The sequence below is a fragment of the Bombina bombina genome, chromosome 7 (genome assembly GCF_027579735.1).
Source record: "Bombina bombina isolate aBomBom1 chromosome 7, aBomBom1.pri, whole genome shotgun sequence".
Lineage (NCBI taxonomy): Eukaryota > Metazoa > Chordata > Amphibia > Anura > Bombinatoridae > Bombina > Bombina bombina.
This window is the reverse complement of record NC_069505.1, coordinates 450,330,169-450,348,267: the sequence shown is the minus strand read 5'-3', so window position 1 is coordinate 450,348,267 and position 18,099 is coordinate 450,330,169. Positions and strand designations below refer to the sequence as shown.

Below are 18,099 nucleotides of genomic sequence, written 5' to 3'. Positions count from 1 at the left end.
TACTCCAATCTGTTCGTAGTTCCCAAAAAAGAGGGAACGTTCAGACCAATCTTAGATCTCAAGATCCTAAACAAGTTTCTCAAGGTTCCATCGTTCAAAATGGAAACCATTCGAACAATTCTTCCTTCCATCCAGGAAGGTCAATTCATGACCACGGTGGATTTAAAGGATGCGTATCTACATATTCCTATCCACAAGGAACATCATCGGTTCCTAAGGTTCGCATTCCTGGACAAGCATTACCAGTTCGTGGCACTTCCTTTCGGATTAGCCACTGCTCCAAGGATTTTCACAAAGGTACTAGGGTCCCTTCTAGCGGTGCTAAGACCAAGGGGCATTGCAGTAGTACCTTACTTGGACGACATTCTGATTCAAGCGTCGTCCCTTCCTCAAGCAAAGGCTCACACGGACATAGTCCTGGCCTTTCTCAGATCTCACGGATGGAAAGTGAACGTAGAAAAGAGTTCTCTATCTCCGTCAACAAGGGTTCCCTTCTTGGGAACAATAATAGACTCCTTAGAAATGAGGATTTTTCTGACAGAGGCCAGAAAAACAAAACTTCTAAACTCTTGTCAAATACTTCATTCCGTTCCTCTTCCTTCCATAGCGCAGTGCATGGAAGTAATAGGTTTGATGGTAGCGGCAATGGACATAGTTCCTTTTGCGCGCATTCATCTAAGACCATTACAACTGTGCATGCTCAGTCAGTGGAATGGGGACTATACAGACTTGTCTCCGAAGATACAAGTAAATCAGAGGACCAGAGATTCACTCCGTTGGTGGCTGTCCCTGGACAACCTGTCACAAGGGATGAACTTCCGCAGGCCAGAGTGGGTCATTGTCACGACCGACGCCAGTCTGATGGGCTGGGGCGCGGTCTGGGGACCCCTGAAAGCTCAGGGTCTTTGGTCTCGGGAAGAATCTCTTCTACCGATAAATATTCTGGAACTGAGAGCGATTCTCAATGCTCTCAAGGCTTGGCCTCAGCTAGCAAAGGCCAAGTTCATACGGTTTAAATCAGACAACATGACGACTGTTGCGTACATCAACCATCAGGGGGGAACAAGGAGTTCCCTGGCGATGGAAGAAGTGACCAAAATCATTCAATGGGCGGAGACTCACTCCTGCCACCTGTCTGCAATCCACATCCCAGGAGTGGAAAATTGGGAAGCGGATTTTCTGAGTCGTCAGACATTACATCCGGGGGAGTGGGAACTCCATCCGGAAATCTTTGCCCAAATTACTCAACTGTGGGGCATTCCAGACATGGATCTGATGGCCTCTCGTCAGAACTTCAAGGTTCCTTGCTACGGGTCCAGATCCAGGGATCCCAAGGCGACTCTAGTAGATGCACTAGTAGCACCTTGGACCTTCAAACTAGCTTATGTATTCCCGCCGTTTCCTCTCATCCCCAGGCTGGTAGCCAGGATCAATCAGGAGAGGGCATCGGTGATCTTGATAGCTCCTGCGTGGCCACGCAGGACTTGGTATGCAGATCTGGTGAATATGTCATCGGCTCCACCATGGAAGCTACCTTTGAGACGAGACCTTCTTGTTCAAGGTCCGTTCGAACATCCGAATCTGGTCTCACTCCAACTGACTGCTTGGAGATTGAACGCTTGATCTTATCAAAGCGAGGGTTCTCAGATTCTGTTATTGATACTCTTGTTCAGGCCAGAAAGCCTGTAACTAGAAAAATTTACCACAAAATATGGAAAAAATATATCTGTTGGTGTGAATCTAAAGGATTCCCTTGGGACAAGGTAAAAATTCCTAAGATTCTATCCTTTCTTCAAGAAGGATTGGAGAAAGGATTATCTGCAAGTTCCTTGAAGGGACAGATTTCTGCCTTGTCTGTGTTACTTCACAAAAAGTTGGCAGCTGTGCCAGATGTTCAAGCCTTTGTTCAGGCTCTGGTTAGAATCAAGCCTGTTTACAAACCTTTGACTCCTCCTTGGAGTCTCAACTTAGTTCTTTCAGTTCTTCAGGGGGTTCCGTTTGAACCCTTACATTCCGTTGATATTAAGTTATTATCTTGGAAAGTTTTGTTTTTGGTTGCAATTTCTTCTGCTAGAAGAGTTTCAGAATTATCTGCTCTGCAGTGTTCTCCTCCTTATCTGGTGTTCCATGCAGATAAGGTGGTTTTACGTACTAAACCTGGTTTCTTCCGAAAGTTGTTTCTAACAAAAACATTAACCAGGAGATAGTCGTGCCTTCTTTGTGTCCGAATCCAGTTTCAAAGAAGGAACGTTTGTTGCACAATTTGGATGTTGTTCGCGCTCTAAAATTCTATTTAGATGCTACAAAGGATTTTAGACAAACATCTTCCTTGTTTGTTGTTTATTCTGGTAAAAGGAGAGGTCAAAAAGCAACTTCTACCTCTCTCTCTTTTTGGATTAAAAGCATCATCAGATTGGCTTATGAGACTGCCGGACGGCAGCCTCCTGAAAGAATCACAGCTCATTCCACTAGGGCTGTGGCTTCCACATGGGCCTTCAAGAACGAGGCTTCTGTTGATCAGATATGTCAGGCAGCGACTTGGTCTTCACTGCACACTTTTACCAAATTTTACAAGTTTGATACTTTTGCTTCTTCTGAGGCTATTTTTGGGAGAAAGGTTTTGCAAGCCGTGGTGCCTTCCATTTAGGTGACCTGATTTGCTCCCTCCCTTCATCCGTGTCCTAAAGCTTTGGTATTGGTTCCCACAAGTAAGGATGACGCCGTGGACCGGACACACCTATGTTGGAGAAAACAGAATTTATGTTTACCTGATAAATTACTTTCTCCAACGGTGTGTCCGGTCCACGGCCCGCCCTGGTTTTTTAATCAGGTCTGATAATTTATTTTCTTTAACTACAGTCACCACGGTATCATATGGTTTCTCCTATGCAAATATTCCTCCTTTACGTCAGTCGAATGACTGGGGTAGGCGGAGCCTAGGAGGGATCATGTGACCAGCTTTGCTGGGCTCTTTGCCATTTCCTGTTGGGGAAGAGAATATCCCACAAGTAAGGATGACGCCGTGGACCGGACACACCGTTGGAGAAAGTAATTTATCAGGTAAACATAAATTCTGTTTTCTTGTGAGTCTCCTTTTCTGATTTTTCATCAGGATAAGGCGGTTTTGCGGACTTCATTTAAATTTTTACCTAAAGTTGTGAATTCCAACAACATTAGTAGAGAAATTGTTGTCCCTTCGTTGTGTCCTAATCCTAAGAATTCCCTAGAGAGATCTTTACATTCTTTGGATGTGGTAAGAGCTTTGAAATATTATGTTGAAGCTACTAAAGATTTCAGAAAGACTTCTAGTCTATTTGTTATCTTTTCTGGTTCTAGGAACGGTCAGAAGGCTTCTGCCATTTCTTTGGCATCTTGGTTAAAGCTTTTGATTCATCATGCTTATTTGGAGTCTGGTAAATACCCGCCTCAGAGGGTTACGGCTCATTCTACTACAGTTGCAACTTCCTGGGCTTTTAAGAATGAAGCTTCTGTTGATCAGATTAGCAAAATAGCAACTTGGTCTTCTTTGCATACTTTACTAAATTCTACCATTTTGATGTTTTCTCTTCTTCAGAAGCAGTTTTTGGTAGAAAAGTACTTCAGGCAGCTGTTTCAGTTTGATTCTTCTGCTTATAATTTCAGTTTTTTTCATTATAAAGATTAAAACCTTTGATTTGGGTTGTGGATTAATTTTTCCACATCTTGGGTATTTGCTATCCCATACGTCACTAGCTCATGGACTCTTGCCAATTACATGAAAGAAAACATAATTCATGTAAGAATTTACCTGATAAATTAATTTCTTTCATATTGGCAAGAGTCCATGAGACCAACCCTTTTTATGGTGGTTATGATTATTTTGTATAAAGCACAATTATTCCAATTCCTTGTTGATGCTTTCGCTCCTTTCTCCAACATTGGTGTGTCCGGTCCACGGCGTCATCCATAACTTGTGGGAATATTCTCTTCCCCAACAGGAAATGGCAAAGAGCACAGCAAAAGCTGTCCATATAGTCCCTCCTAGGCTCCGCCCACCCCAGTCATTCTCTTTGCCGCTGAACAAGCAGCATCTCCACGGAGATGGTGAAGAGTATGTGGTGTTTAGTTGTAGTTATTTATTCTACTATCAAGAGTTTGTTATTTTAAAATAGTGCTGGTATGTACTATTTACTCTGAAACAGAAAAGGATGAAGAGTTCTGTTTGTGAGAGGAGTATGATTTTAGCAGCAGTAACTAAAATCGGTTTCTGTTCCCACATAATTTCAAAGATCCTATGGATAAAAAATTGGAGGGTTTGCTTAAAAAGATTTTTGTACAGCAAGGTTACCTCCTGCAACCTATTTCGTGCATTATTCCTGTCACTACAGCAGCGTGGTTCTGGTTCGAGGAACTAGAAAAGTCGCTTAGTAGAGAGACTCCGTATGAGGAGGTTATGGACAGAATTCACGCACTTAAGTTAGCTAATTCCTTTATTTTAGATGCCGCTTTGCAGTTAGCTAGATTAGCGGCGAGAAATGCAGGGTTTGCAATTGTGGCGCGCAGAGCGCTCTGGCTAAAGTCTTGGTCAGCGGATGTATCTTCCAAGACAAAATTGCTTAATATCCCTTTCAAGGGTAAAACCCTTTTTGGGCCAGAATTGAAAGAGATTATCTCAGACATCACTGGGGGTAAGGGCCACGCCCTCCCACAAGATAGGCCTTTCAAGGCCAAGAATAAGTCTAATTTTCGTTCCTTTCGCAATTTCAGGAACGGACCGGCCTCCAACTCTGCAGCCTCTAGACAAGAGGGTAATGCTTCGCAAACCAAACCAGCTTGGAAACCGATGCAAGGCTGGAACAAGGGTAAGCAGGCCAAGAAGCCTGCTGCTGCTACCAAAACAGCATGAAGGTGTAGCCCCCGATCCGGGACCAGATCTAGTAGGGGGCAGACTCTCTCTCTTCGCTCAGGCTTGGGCAAGAGATGTTCAGGATCCCTGGGCACTAGAAATAGTTTCTCAGGGTTATCTTCTGGAATTCAAGGAACTACCCCCAAGGGGAAGGTTCCACATGTCTCACTTATCTTCAAACCAAATAAAGAGACAGGCATTCTTACATTGTGTAGAAGACCTGTTAAAAATGGGGGTGATACACCCAGTTCCAACTGTGGAACAAGGAATGGGGTTTTACTCAAATCTGTTTGTAGTTCCCAAAAAAGAGGGAACTTTCAGACCAATTCTGGATTTAAAGATTCTAAACAAATTTCTCAGAGTGCCATCGTTCAAAATGGAAACTATTCGAACGATTTTACCTACAATCCAGGAGGGTCAATTTATGACTACCGTGGATCTAAAGGATGCGTATCTACATATTCCTATCCACAAAGATCATCATCAGTTCCTAAGGTTCGCCTTTCTGGACAAACATTACCAGTTTGTGGCTCTCCCATTCGGGCTAGCCACTGCTCCAAGGATTTTCACAAAGGTACTCGGGTCCCTTCTAGCGGTTCTAAGACCAAGGGGCATTGCAGTGGCACCTTACTTGGACGACATTCTGATACAAGCGTCGTCTCTTTCAAAGGCAAAGGCTCACACAGACATCGTTCTGGCCTTTCTCAGATCTCACGGATGGAAGGTGAACATAGAAAAAAGTTCCCTGTCTCCGTCGACAAGAGTTCCTTTCTTGGGGACAATAATAGATTCTTTAGAAATGAAGATTTTCCTGACAGATGTCAGAAAGTCAAAACTTCTAAACGCTTGTCAAGTGCTTCACTCTGTTCCACGACCTTCCATAGCTCAGTGCATGGAAGTAGTAGGGTTGATGGTTGCAGCAATGGACATAGTTCCTTTTGCGCGAATTCATCTAAGACCATTACAACTGTGCATGCTGAAACAGTGGAATGGGGACTATACAGACTTGTCTCCAGTGATTCAAGTAGATCAGAAGACCAGAGACTCACTCCGTTGGTGGCTAACCCAGGATCACCTGTCCCAGGGAATGAGCTTCCGCAGACCAGAGTGGGTCATCGTCACGACCGACGCCAGTCTAGTGGGCTGGGGCGCGGTCTGGGACTCCCTGAAAGCTCAGAGTCTATGGTCTCGGGAAGAGTCTCTTCTCCCGATAAACATTCTGGAACTGAGAGCGATATTCAATACTCTCAGGGCTTGGCCTCAACTAGCAAAGGCCAGATTCATAAGATTCCAATCAGACAACATGACGACTGTTGCTTACATCAACCATCAGGGGGGAACAAGGAGTTCCTGGCGATGAGAGAAGTGACCAAAATCATAAAATGGGCGGAGGATCACTCCTGCCACCTATCTGCGATCCACATCCTAGGAGTGGAAAACTGGGAGGCGGATTATCTAAGTCGTCAGACATTCCATCCGGGGGAGTGGGAACTCCACCCGGAGATATTTGCCCAGTTGACTCAATTATGGGGCATTCCAGACATGGATCTGATGGCGTCTCGTCAGAACTTCAAGGTTCCTTGCTACGGGTCCAGATCCAGGGATCCCAAGGCGACTCTAGTGGATGCATTAGTAGCGCCTTGGGCCTTCAACCTAGCTTATGTGTTTCCACCGTTTCCTCTCATTCCCAGGCTGGTAGCCAGGATCAAACAGGAGAGGGCCTCTGTGATCTTGATAGCTCCTGCGTGGCCACGTAGGACTTGGTATGCAGACCTGGTGAATATGTCATCGGCTCCACCATGGAAGCTACCTTTGAGACAGGATCTTCTAGTACAGGGTCCATTCGAACATCCAAATCTAGTTTCCCTCCAGCTGACGGCTTGGAAATTGAACGCTTGATTTTATCTAAGCGTGGGTTTTCGGATTCTGTGATAGATACTCTGGTACAAGCCAGAAAACCTGTAACTAGAAAAATTTACCATAAAATATGGAAAATATATATCTGTTGGTGTGAATCCAAGGGATTCTCATGGAGTAAGATCAAAATTCCTAGGATACTTTCCTTTCTCCAAGAAGGTTTGGATAAGGGATTATCAGTGAGTTCTCTAAAGGGACAGATTTCTGCTTTATCTGTCTTGTTACACAAACGACTGGCAGCTGTGCCAGATGTTCAAGCTTTTGTTCAGGCTTTGGTCAGGATCAAGCCTGTTTACAGACCTTTGACTCCTCCCTGGAGTCTGAATTTAGTTCTTTCAGTTCTTCAAGGGGTTCCGTTTGAACCTCTACATTCCATAGATATCAAGATGTTATCTTGGAAAGTTCTGTTTTTGGTTGCTATTTCTTCTGCTAAAAGAGTTTCTGAGTTATCTGCTCTGCAGTGTAATCCGCCCTATCTGGTGTTCCATTCAGATAAGGTTGTTTTGCGTACTAAACCTGGTTTCCTTCCAAAGGTTGTTACCAGCAAGAATATTAACCAGGAAATAGTTGTGCCTTCTTTGTGTCCGAATCCAGTTTCAAAGAAGGAACGTTTGTTACACAATTTAGATGTAGTTCGTGCTTTAAAGTTCTATTTAGAAGCAACAAAGGATTTCAGACAAACGTCTTCTCTGTTTGTCGTTTATTCTGGCAAGAGGAGAGGTCAAAAAGCTACTGCTACCTCTCTTTCCTTTTGGCTGAAAAGCATCATCCGATTGGCTTACGAGACTGCCGGACGGCAGCCTCCCGAACGCATCACAGCTCACTCTACTAGGGCTGTGGCTTCCACATGGGCCTTCAAGAACGAGGCTTCTGTTGATCAGATATGTAAGGCAGCGACTTGGTCTTCCCTGCACACTTTTGCCAAATTCTACAAATTTGATACTTTTGCTTCTTCGCAGGCTATTTTTGGGAGAAAGGTTTTGCAAGCCGTGGTGCCTTCTGTTTAGGTAACCTGATTGGCTCCCTCCCTTCATCCGTGTCCTAAAGCTTTGGTATTGGTTCCCACAAGTTATGGATGACGCCGTGGACTGGACACACCAATGTTGGAGAAAACAGAATTTATGCTTACCTGATAAATTACTTTCTCCAACTGTGTGTCCGGTCCACGGCCCGCCCTGGTTTTTTAATCAGGTTTGATGAATTTCTTTCTTTAACTACAGTCACCACGGCACCCTATGGTTTCTCCTTTTTTTCTCCTGTCCGTCGGTCGAATGACTGGGGTGGGCGGAGCCTAGGAGGGACTATATGGACAGCTTTTGCTGTGCTCTTTGCCATTTCCTGTTGGGGAAGAGAATATTCCCACAAGTTATGGATGACGCCGTGGACCGGACACACCGTTGGAGAAAGTAATTTATCAGGTAAGCATAAATTCTGTTTTCTTATCACCCCACTTCTTAGCTATTCGTTAAACTGAATTGTGGGTGTGGTGTATTTATAGGCATTTTGAGGTTTGGGAAACTTTGTCCCTCCTGGTAGGAATGTATATCCCATACGTCACTAGCTCATGGACTCTTGCCAATATGAAAGAAATTGTGAATAAATGATGTTTTCTTCATCAAAATCTAGATTCTCTGAGGCTGACTGCATGGAGATTGAACGCTTAGTCTTATCTAATAGGGATTTCTCGGGTAGGGTCATTGACACTCTGATCCAGGCTCGTAAACCTGTGACACGTCAAATGTATTATAAGGTCTGGTGCACCTATTATTCATGGTGCGAGTCTCAAGGTTTCTTTTGGCACAAGGTGAGAGTTTTTTGAATTCTGTTGTTTCTCCAAGAGGGATTGGAGAAAGGTTTGTCAGTTATTTCCTTAAAGGGACAGATATCTGCCCTTTTCATGTTGTTACACAAGAAGTTAGCCATCTTCCTGATGTTCAGTCTTTTGTTCAGGCCCTGGTCAGAATCACGCCTGTGCTTAAATCTGTTGCTGTTCCCTGGAGCCTTAATCTGGTTCTTTGTTTTCTTCAAAGGGCTCTGTTTGAGCCTATGCTTTCTGTTGATATTAAACTTTGATCTTGGAAAGTTTTGTTTTTTGTTGGCTATTTCTTCTGCTCGTAGGGTTTCAGAATTTATTCTTACCTGATCAATTCTGTTCTTTCCTGGCATGGAGAGCCCATGGCCCGCCCTGGGTTTTTTTAAGGTATCATTTAATTTTTCTAACCTTCAGGCACCTATATACCCTAGTGTTCTCCTACCTTCCCTTTATTCCATTGGCTAAATGACTGGGGGAGTATGGGTAGTGGGAGGAATATTTAAGCTCTGGCTGGGGTGTCTTTGCCTCCTCCTGGTGGCCAGGTGGTGAATTTCCCAACAGTAATTGAATGTAATTGTGGACTCTCCATGCCAGAAAAGAAAATAATTTATCAGGTAAGCATACATTTTATTTTTATAGCAAAAAGTAACAGATGCGTTTTTGTTAAATTGTAAGACTTTTTATTCTTAATTATCACTAGCAGGTGACAGTGATGACAATCGAGACACAGCAGCACAAGAAGAACTTGTAAATAACGTTCAGCCACTGAAGACCTCATCGGACGTCGCTGGAGGTAACAGATCTATGGCACAAGCTGCTATTAATGGTGGGGGTTGTGAAATTAGTGACATAAAAACCCAAAATCATTATTTCATGGTTCAGGTAGATCCTTCAATTTATTCCAATTACATGTGCTTCATTCTCTTGGTATCTTTTGTTGAAGGAGCAGTAATTCATTATTAGGAGCCAGTTGAGCACATTGTGTGTGTATACATATATATATATATATATATATATATATATATATATATATATATATATATATGATCGGTAGATAGATGTGTGTGTGTGTATAGATATATATGTGTGTGTGTGTGTGTGTATATATATATATATATATATATATATATATTTCGATGTAAATATTTGCATAGGAAATTAGTACATCTAGGCAAGTATCCCCGCTTTCTTTTCCCCAGAAATTCTTAATATACAATGTTTCCAATGCACAAGAGAATTGTGGGTAAGATATGCAAATTCTCAGTTTTTTTGCTTCAAAAATACTGTTTTGACACAGCGATCCTTTTTAACAGGATTATGACAGCAAACCAGAAATCACTCACTAGACAAGCCTGTTTCGTTCTTTTTGGAACTCATCAGTAGGAGATAGATTTCTGGTTGCTGCATCGGTAAAGCTATTTTCATGGTTAAACCAAAATTCATTAAAATTATGGGGAGAGATAAAAAACTGATGCAGCAACCAGAAATCTATCTCCTACTGATGAGTTCCAAAAAGAACGAAACAGGCTTGTTTAGTGAGTGATTTCTGGTTTGCTGTCATAATCCTGTTAAAAAGGATCGCTGTGTCAAAACAGTATTTTTGAAGCTAAAAAACTGAGAATTTGCATATCTTACCCACAATTCTCTTGTGCATTGGAAACATTGTATATTAAGAATTTCTGGGGGAAAGCAAGCGGGGATACTTGCCTAGATGTACTAATTTCCTATGCAAATATTTACATTGATTTAATTTTGAGACATGGAGGATGTTAATTTCAGTTTTTTATCTCCCCCCATAATTTTAATGAATTTTATTTTTATATATATATATATATTTATATATATATATATATATATATATATCCCCTTAAAGGGACATAATACTCATATGCTAAATCACTTGAAACTGGTGCAGTATAACTGTAAAAAGCTGACAGGAAATTATCACCTGAGCATCTCTATGTAAAAAAAGAAGATATTTTACCTCACAATTTCCTCAGCTCAGCAGAGTAAGTTCTGTGTAAAAAAATATATTTCAGCTGGGGCGCGATCAAATATACGGCGCAGGTTTCGGCGCAAGCGTGGGAACCTGTGCCGTCCGTAATTTCACCTCGCACATCGGGGTATTACATAAACCCCGCCGGCAGTTCATAAAGTGCCGTAAGTCTGATAAACTAGTGATGTCCAGAAATGAGCGTAAAGACAAATTTCTGGAGTCGCTAGTGACTTACGGCACTTTATAAACTGCCGGCGCCTAAGAAAAGTAAATAAAATAACAAATCTCCCGTAAAAGTCTAACACGCCTCCCAAAAATAAGCCCGACGCCTAAAACCCCTATATCCGCAATCCCCACTCTCATTACTAATATTAAATGTATTAGCCCCTAGACCGACAACCCCCCACAACGCAATATGCCTATTTAAACTATTAACCCCTATATCCGCCATCAAACCCACACCGCAAGTAATAACTAAATTATTAACCCCTAAATCCGCCAATCCCAACATCGCAAACTACCTATTAAAACTATTAACCCCTAATCCGCCATTAACCCACAACTCAATAAACCTAATCAAGTATTAACCCCTAAACCGCCATAGCCCACAACGCAATAAACCTAACCCCCCCTAACCTAACCCCCCTAAATAAACTAAAATTAGCTAATTTACAAAATACTAAAAATACCATTAAATATAAAAAAAAAATTACACTACTTCTAAAAGCATTACAGAAAATAAAAAAATACACACAGGGGCTATGGCGGTTTAGGGGTTAATACTTGATTAGGTTTATTGCATTGTGGGCTATGGCGGTTTAGGGGTTAATACTTGATTAGGTTTATTGCGTTGTGGGCTATGGCGGTTTAGGGCTTAATACTTGATTAGGTTTATTGCGTTGTGGGCTATGGCAGTTTAGGGGTTAATACTTGATTAAGTTTATTGCATTTTGGGCTATGGTGGTTTAGGGGTTAATAGACTTTATTAGTTATTGTGGTGGGGGATTGCGGTTGACGGGTAGATAGACATTGCGCATGCGTTAGGTGTTAGTTTATTTTTGCAGTCATTTTCGGGAGTTACGGTGCTCCCATACTCAGCGCAAGGCCTGCTACGGCTGCCTTTTAATAAAAATGGAGTAAGATTTCTCCATTTTCGCCACGTAAGGCCTTGCGCTGGATATTGGATACCAATTTACGACGCGGCCCCATGTTAGCCTATGGGAGTAATAATTGCGAGCGGCGGGTGAAATATACGCGCGTAACTTGTATGCTACACCGTATATGTAATACCAAAATAGCGTAAAATATGGCGGCGGAGGATTTAGCGGGCGACGCTGCATATGTAATGGAGACCCTGCAGGTAAAAAAAAATAAAATAAATGAAGAAATGAACAGCAGCCAATCAGCATCAGCAGTGCTGAGGTCATGAACTCATTTACTGTGATCTCATGATATTTCATAGTAAACTTCCTTAAAATGAATAGGGAAATAACACAAGTGTGCAGGTAAGCTCACTCCCTTAGCTTTCCCAGGACAGACATACTGATTTGCTGCCCAGAAGTCCTTTACAATGGGATGTGGCTACTGAGGACATATTGATGTAAAATATCTTTCTTTTTTTACATAGAGATGTTCAGGTGATATTTTCTAGTCAGCTTTTTACAGCTATGCTGCATCACTTTCAAGTGTTTCAACATTTGGGTACCATGGCCCTTTAAGGACAAGGCCATTTTCTAATTTCTTTCCCTTAAGGACCAGGGTTATTTTTACATTTTTGCTGTGTTTGTGTTTAGCTGTAATTTTCCTCTTACTCATTTACTGTACCCACACATATTATATACCATTTTTCTTGCCATTAAATGGACTTTCTAAAAATACCATTATTGTCATTATATCTTATAACTTACTATAAAAAAATTATAAAATATGAGAAAAAAATGGAAAAAAACACACTTTTTCTAACTTTGATCCCCAAAATATGTTACACATTCACAACCACCAAACAAAACCCATGCTAAATAGTTTCTAAATTTTATCCTGAGTTTAGAAATACCAAATGTTTACATGTTCTTTGCTTTTTTATGGGGCACTAAATACAAGTAGCACATTTCTAAACCATTTTTTCCCAAAATTAGTGCTAGTTACATTGGAACACTGATATCTGTCAGGAATCCCTGAATATCCCTTGACATGTATATATTTTTTTTAGTAGACAACCCAAAGTATTGATCTAGGCCCATTTTGGTATATTTCATGCCACCATTTCACCGCCAAATGCGATCAAAAAAAAAAAAAGGGTTCACTTTTTCACAAACTTTAGGTTTCTCAATGAAATTATTTACAAACAGCTTGTGCAATTATGGCATAAATGGTTGTAAATGCTTCTTTGGGATCCCCGTTGTTCAGAAATAGCAGACATTTATGGCTTTGGCGTTGCTTTTTGGTAATTAGAAGGCCGCTGAATGCCGCTACGCACCACACTTGTATTATGCCCAGCAGTGAAGGGTTAATTAGGTAGCTTGAAGGGTTAATTTTAGCTTTAGTGTAGAGATCAGTCTCCCACCTGACACATCCCACCCCCTGATCCCTCCCAAACAGCTCCCTTCCCCCTCTCCCACCCCACAAATGTCCCCGCCATCTTAAGTACTGGCAGAAAGTCTGCCAGTATAAAAAAAAGTTTGTGTTTGTTTTTTTTTATTGTTTTTTTTTTTTCAAATTATATATTTTCTTCAGTGTAGGATCTCCCAAACCACCCAACCTCCCTGAGCCCCCCCAAACAGCTCTCTAACCACCCCCCCTCTCACTATTTGGTATCATTTTGGGTACTGGCAGCTGTCTGCCAGTACCCACTTTTCAAACTAATGTGCATTTTTTTATATATATTTTTTTATTTTTCTGTAGTGTAGCTGGCCCCCCTCAGTGATGCATCAATATCGAAGCATCACGGCAATACCTTGAAAGCGGCTGGAAGCGATCAGGATCGCTTCCAGCCGCTTTAAACACCTACGTCGTACAGGGACGTCCCGGTACCAGTTTGTGTAATACGTACCCTGTACGACACGAGTCGTTAAGGTGATATATATATATATATATATTTGTGTGTGTGTGTGTGTATATATATATATATATATATATATATCTCAATAGGGATTTCAATTTGCGTTGTGTGTATAGCATATATGTATATATATAATGTGCGTGTGTGTGTATTAAAAATTAAAAAAGAGCTGAAACTGATAAAGTACTTCATAGCAAAGTTTATTAGGCCATATCTTCATAGCAAAGTTTATTAGGCCATACCTTGTAACAATGCAGAGGTCATGCACAGAATTTTTGGACGCGTTTCACGCATGCGCACATGCACTTCATCAGAGGCTGAATTAATTTAGACAAACGTTGTATATATTGATGAGTGACAAATAGCAGAGCATATTCGATCATCCAATTTCAATAGTGATCATTCAATTAAATTCAAGATAAATATGCTAGTACATTTAGTAAGTGAATTATATTGTATAAGTACTGTTCAATGTAACTCATATTAGATGCAGTATAAGGTATAACCAAAAAGATAAAAGAAAATGAGTTAATACTTTAAAAAAACACATGAGAATAAAAATAATAATATCAGATCAACAGTTTCACTATAATACATCATTGTATATGTAATGGTATTGATATTGTCTGTCCCATATTATATCATCATAAGGGATATATATATATATATATATATATATATATATATATATATGTGTGTGTGTATATGTATGCGTGTGTGTGTATATGTATGCGTGTGTATATGTGTGTGTATATGTATGCATGTGTGTGTATATATATATATATGTGTGTGTGTGTGTATATATGTATGCATGTGTGTATATGTGAGTGTATATGTATGTGCGCGCGCGCGTGTATATGTATGTGCGTGCGCGTGTGTGTATATATATATTCACAGAGGCTGGTGCACTCGCACAAACAGGTGTCGAGTTGCCAGGGTGCTGAATGCAGGTAGAACTAAAGGTAATGGAAGACAGCACTGGGCTTAAGGATAAGCAATAGAAGCGCTTTTATTTACGTGCCGTTTCGGGGACAGCTCCCCTTCATCAGACCAACAATAAAATGTGACAAGCAAACATTTATACCCTCTAAGACCCTCCCCCAGTGAACAGAAATTGCGCCAAAAACAGTTGTCAAGGCAACCATACACTGTTTACACCAAAATACATACACGCCCAAATACATCAGATACAATGTACCCAATCTATCCCAGAACATCCACCTCAATCTAATTGAACATATAACATTAAAAAGTACAAATTACAAGACAAAGTCATGGACATAACTTGTTGCTAGCACAGAGCAAAGAGAAAGAAAAAGGGAGAAATGACATAGCAATGATACAAGCTCAGCAGTAATCTAAATATACATCATGATATAAATATAAATATATACACATGCCAATTTGTGACCAGAGGAATATCAGTGCAGCAAATAGGAAATACAACATAATGTGCACTTAATCAGTTGGAGAGTGAGACATACTGCATAAAGTAGGATGAAATAACCATGCAGGATGCGATAAACATGCTAATAATATTCGTAGCACTGAGGGCAATGAAACAAGGTTACACCTATATCCAGCATTAAGCCTAATAAAGCAACATCAGTGTAGATTGCAGATATGCCTATCTCCCCCTAACACATCTATAACCCTGGTCATACAGCAGAGCGCTAAACCCAAGAATGTACCATGTATGGTAACAGTCCAAAACAGCAGCACCGTGTGTCTAGAGGTGTGGATACAAATGCACTAACCAGAGCAACAGTGTGGCAGGGCTGTAAGTAGTTCTGTCACGCCAGCTGCTGTCAGTCAACGAGCCAGAGGTATCTGATAGGTCAGGGGGGCACGCCTCTATGTGGTTTGTAATAGGAGAAAAGATATATACTGTTCAACCATTAAACTCCCTAGTGGAACAGTGTCAGTACAACAGGCTGCAATCAATGGGAAAGATATACAGGGAGTGCAGAATTATTAGGCAAATGAGTATTTTGACCACATCATCCTCTTTATGCATGTTGTCTTACTCCAAGCTGTATAGGCTCGAAAGCCTACTACCAATTAAGCATATTAGGTGATGTGCATCTCTGTAATGAGAAGGGGTGTGGTCTAATGACATCAACACCCTATATCAGGTGTGCATAATTATTAGGCAACTTCCTTTCCTTTGGCAAAATGGGTCAAAAGAAGGACTTGACAGGCTCAGAAAAGTCAAAAATAGTGAGATATCTTGCAGAGGGATGCAGCACTCTTAAAATTGCAAAGCTTCTGAAGCGTGATCATCGAACAATCAAGCGTTTCATTCAAAATAGTTAACAGGGTCGCAAGAAGCGTGTGGAAAAACCAAGACGCAAAATAACTGCCCATGAACTGAGAAAAGTCAAGCGTGCAGCTGCCAAGATGCCACTTGCCACCAGTTTGGCCATATTTCAGAGCTGCAACATCACTGGAGTGCCCAAAAGCACAAGGTGTGCAATACTCAGAGACATGGCCAAGGTAAGAAAGGCTGAAAGACGACCACCACTGAACAAGACACACAAGCTGAAACGTCAAGACTGGGCCAAGAAATATCTCAAGACTGATTTTTCTAAGGTTTTATGGACTGATGAAATGAGAGTGAGTCTTGATGGGCCAGATGGATGGGCCCGTGGCTGGATTGGTAAAGGGCAGAGAGCTCCAGTCCGACTCAGACGCCAGCAAGGTGGAGGTGGAGTACTGGTTTGGGCTGGTATCATCAAAGATGAGCTTGTGGGGCCTTTTCGGGTTGAGGATGGAGTCAAGCTCAACTCCCAGTCCTACTGCCAGTTTCTGGAAGACACCTTCTTCAAGCAGTGGTACAGGAAGAAGTCTGCATCCTTCAAGAAAAACATGATTTTCATGCAGGACAATGCTCCATCACACGCGTCCAAGTACTCCACAGTGTGGCTGGCAAGAAAGGGTATAAAAGAAGAAAATCTAATGACATGGCCTCCTTGTTCACCTGATCTGAACCCCATTGAGAACCTGTGGTCCATCATCAAATGTGAGATTTACAAGGAGGGAAAACAGTACACCTCTCTGAACAGTGTCTGGGAGGCTGTGGTTGCTGCTGCACGCAATGTTGATGGTGAACAGATCAAAACACTGACAGAATCCATGGATGGCAGGCTTTTGAGTGTCCTTGCAAAGAAAGGTGGCTATATTGGTCACTGATTTGTTTTTGTTTTGTTTTTGAATGTCAGAAATTTATATTTGTGAATGTTGAGATGTTATATTGGTTTCACTGGTAAAAATAAATAATTGAAATGGGTATATATTTGTTTTTTGTTAAGTTGCCTAATAATTATGCACAGTAATAGTCACCTGCACACACAGATATCCCCCTAAAATAGCTAAAACTAAAAACAAACTAAAAACTACTTCCAAAAATATTCAGCTTTGATATTAATGAGTTTTTTGGGTTCATTGAGAACATGGTTGTTGTTCAATAATAAAATTAATCCTCAAAAATACAACTTGCCTAATAATTCTGCACTCCCTGTACAGTTGCAGTGAATAGTCATTAGTAAAATGTAATACGTAGTCAGGGAGGGGACAAGTCCGTCTGTACATAGTGTCAATGTAAGAATCACCATATAAGGTGTAGCCCCAGAGGCAGAACTTTTTTTTTAATTTTCTGCGATGAGATTTTTTTTAGTGAAAATTTTTTTGCAGTGTCTTTAAGAAGCTGGTGTTGCTGTGTTTGTTGCCCTTACTCGGTGAACATGAGGACAGGTTCATGTACAGCCTGTGTATACACCATATATACACACCCACACATACCATATACACACACATACCATATATACACACACACATACCATAAATACACACACACATACCATATATACACACCCACATACTATATATACACACCCACATACCATATATACACACCCACACACCATATACACACCCACACACCATATACACACACACACCATATACACACATACACACCATATACACACACACACCATATACACACACACACCATATACACACATACACACCATATACACACACACCATATACACACACACACACACACCATATACACACACACACACACCATATACACACACACACACCATATACACACACACACCATATACACACATATACACATACACACACACCATATACACACACACACACCATATACACACATATACATATACACATATACACACACACCATATACACACAATATACATACATACATACACACACACACACCATATACATACACACACACACCATATACACACCATACACACACACACACCATATACATACACACACACACACACACCAAATATACACACACACACACCAAATATATACACACACACCAAATATATACACACACACACCATATACACACACTCACCATATACACACATACACAC

At 41.1% G+C, this 18,099-nt stretch overlaps 1 protein-coding gene across 1 annotated transcript in view; it reads left to right on the top strand.

Moving 5' to 3' along the window:
- Window positions 1-18,099, top strand: part of LOC128666686 (oocyte zinc finger protein XlCOF7.1-like) — a 116,592-nt gene that overhangs the window by 42,642 nt on the left and 55,851 nt on the right. The window contains exon 4 of the mRNA XM_053721415.1: window positions 9,316-9,408. Within this exon, the coding sequence (XP_053577390.1) occupies window positions 9,316-9,408 (93 nt within the window). The remainder of the gene's footprint in view (window positions 1-9,315; window positions 9,409-18,099) is intronic.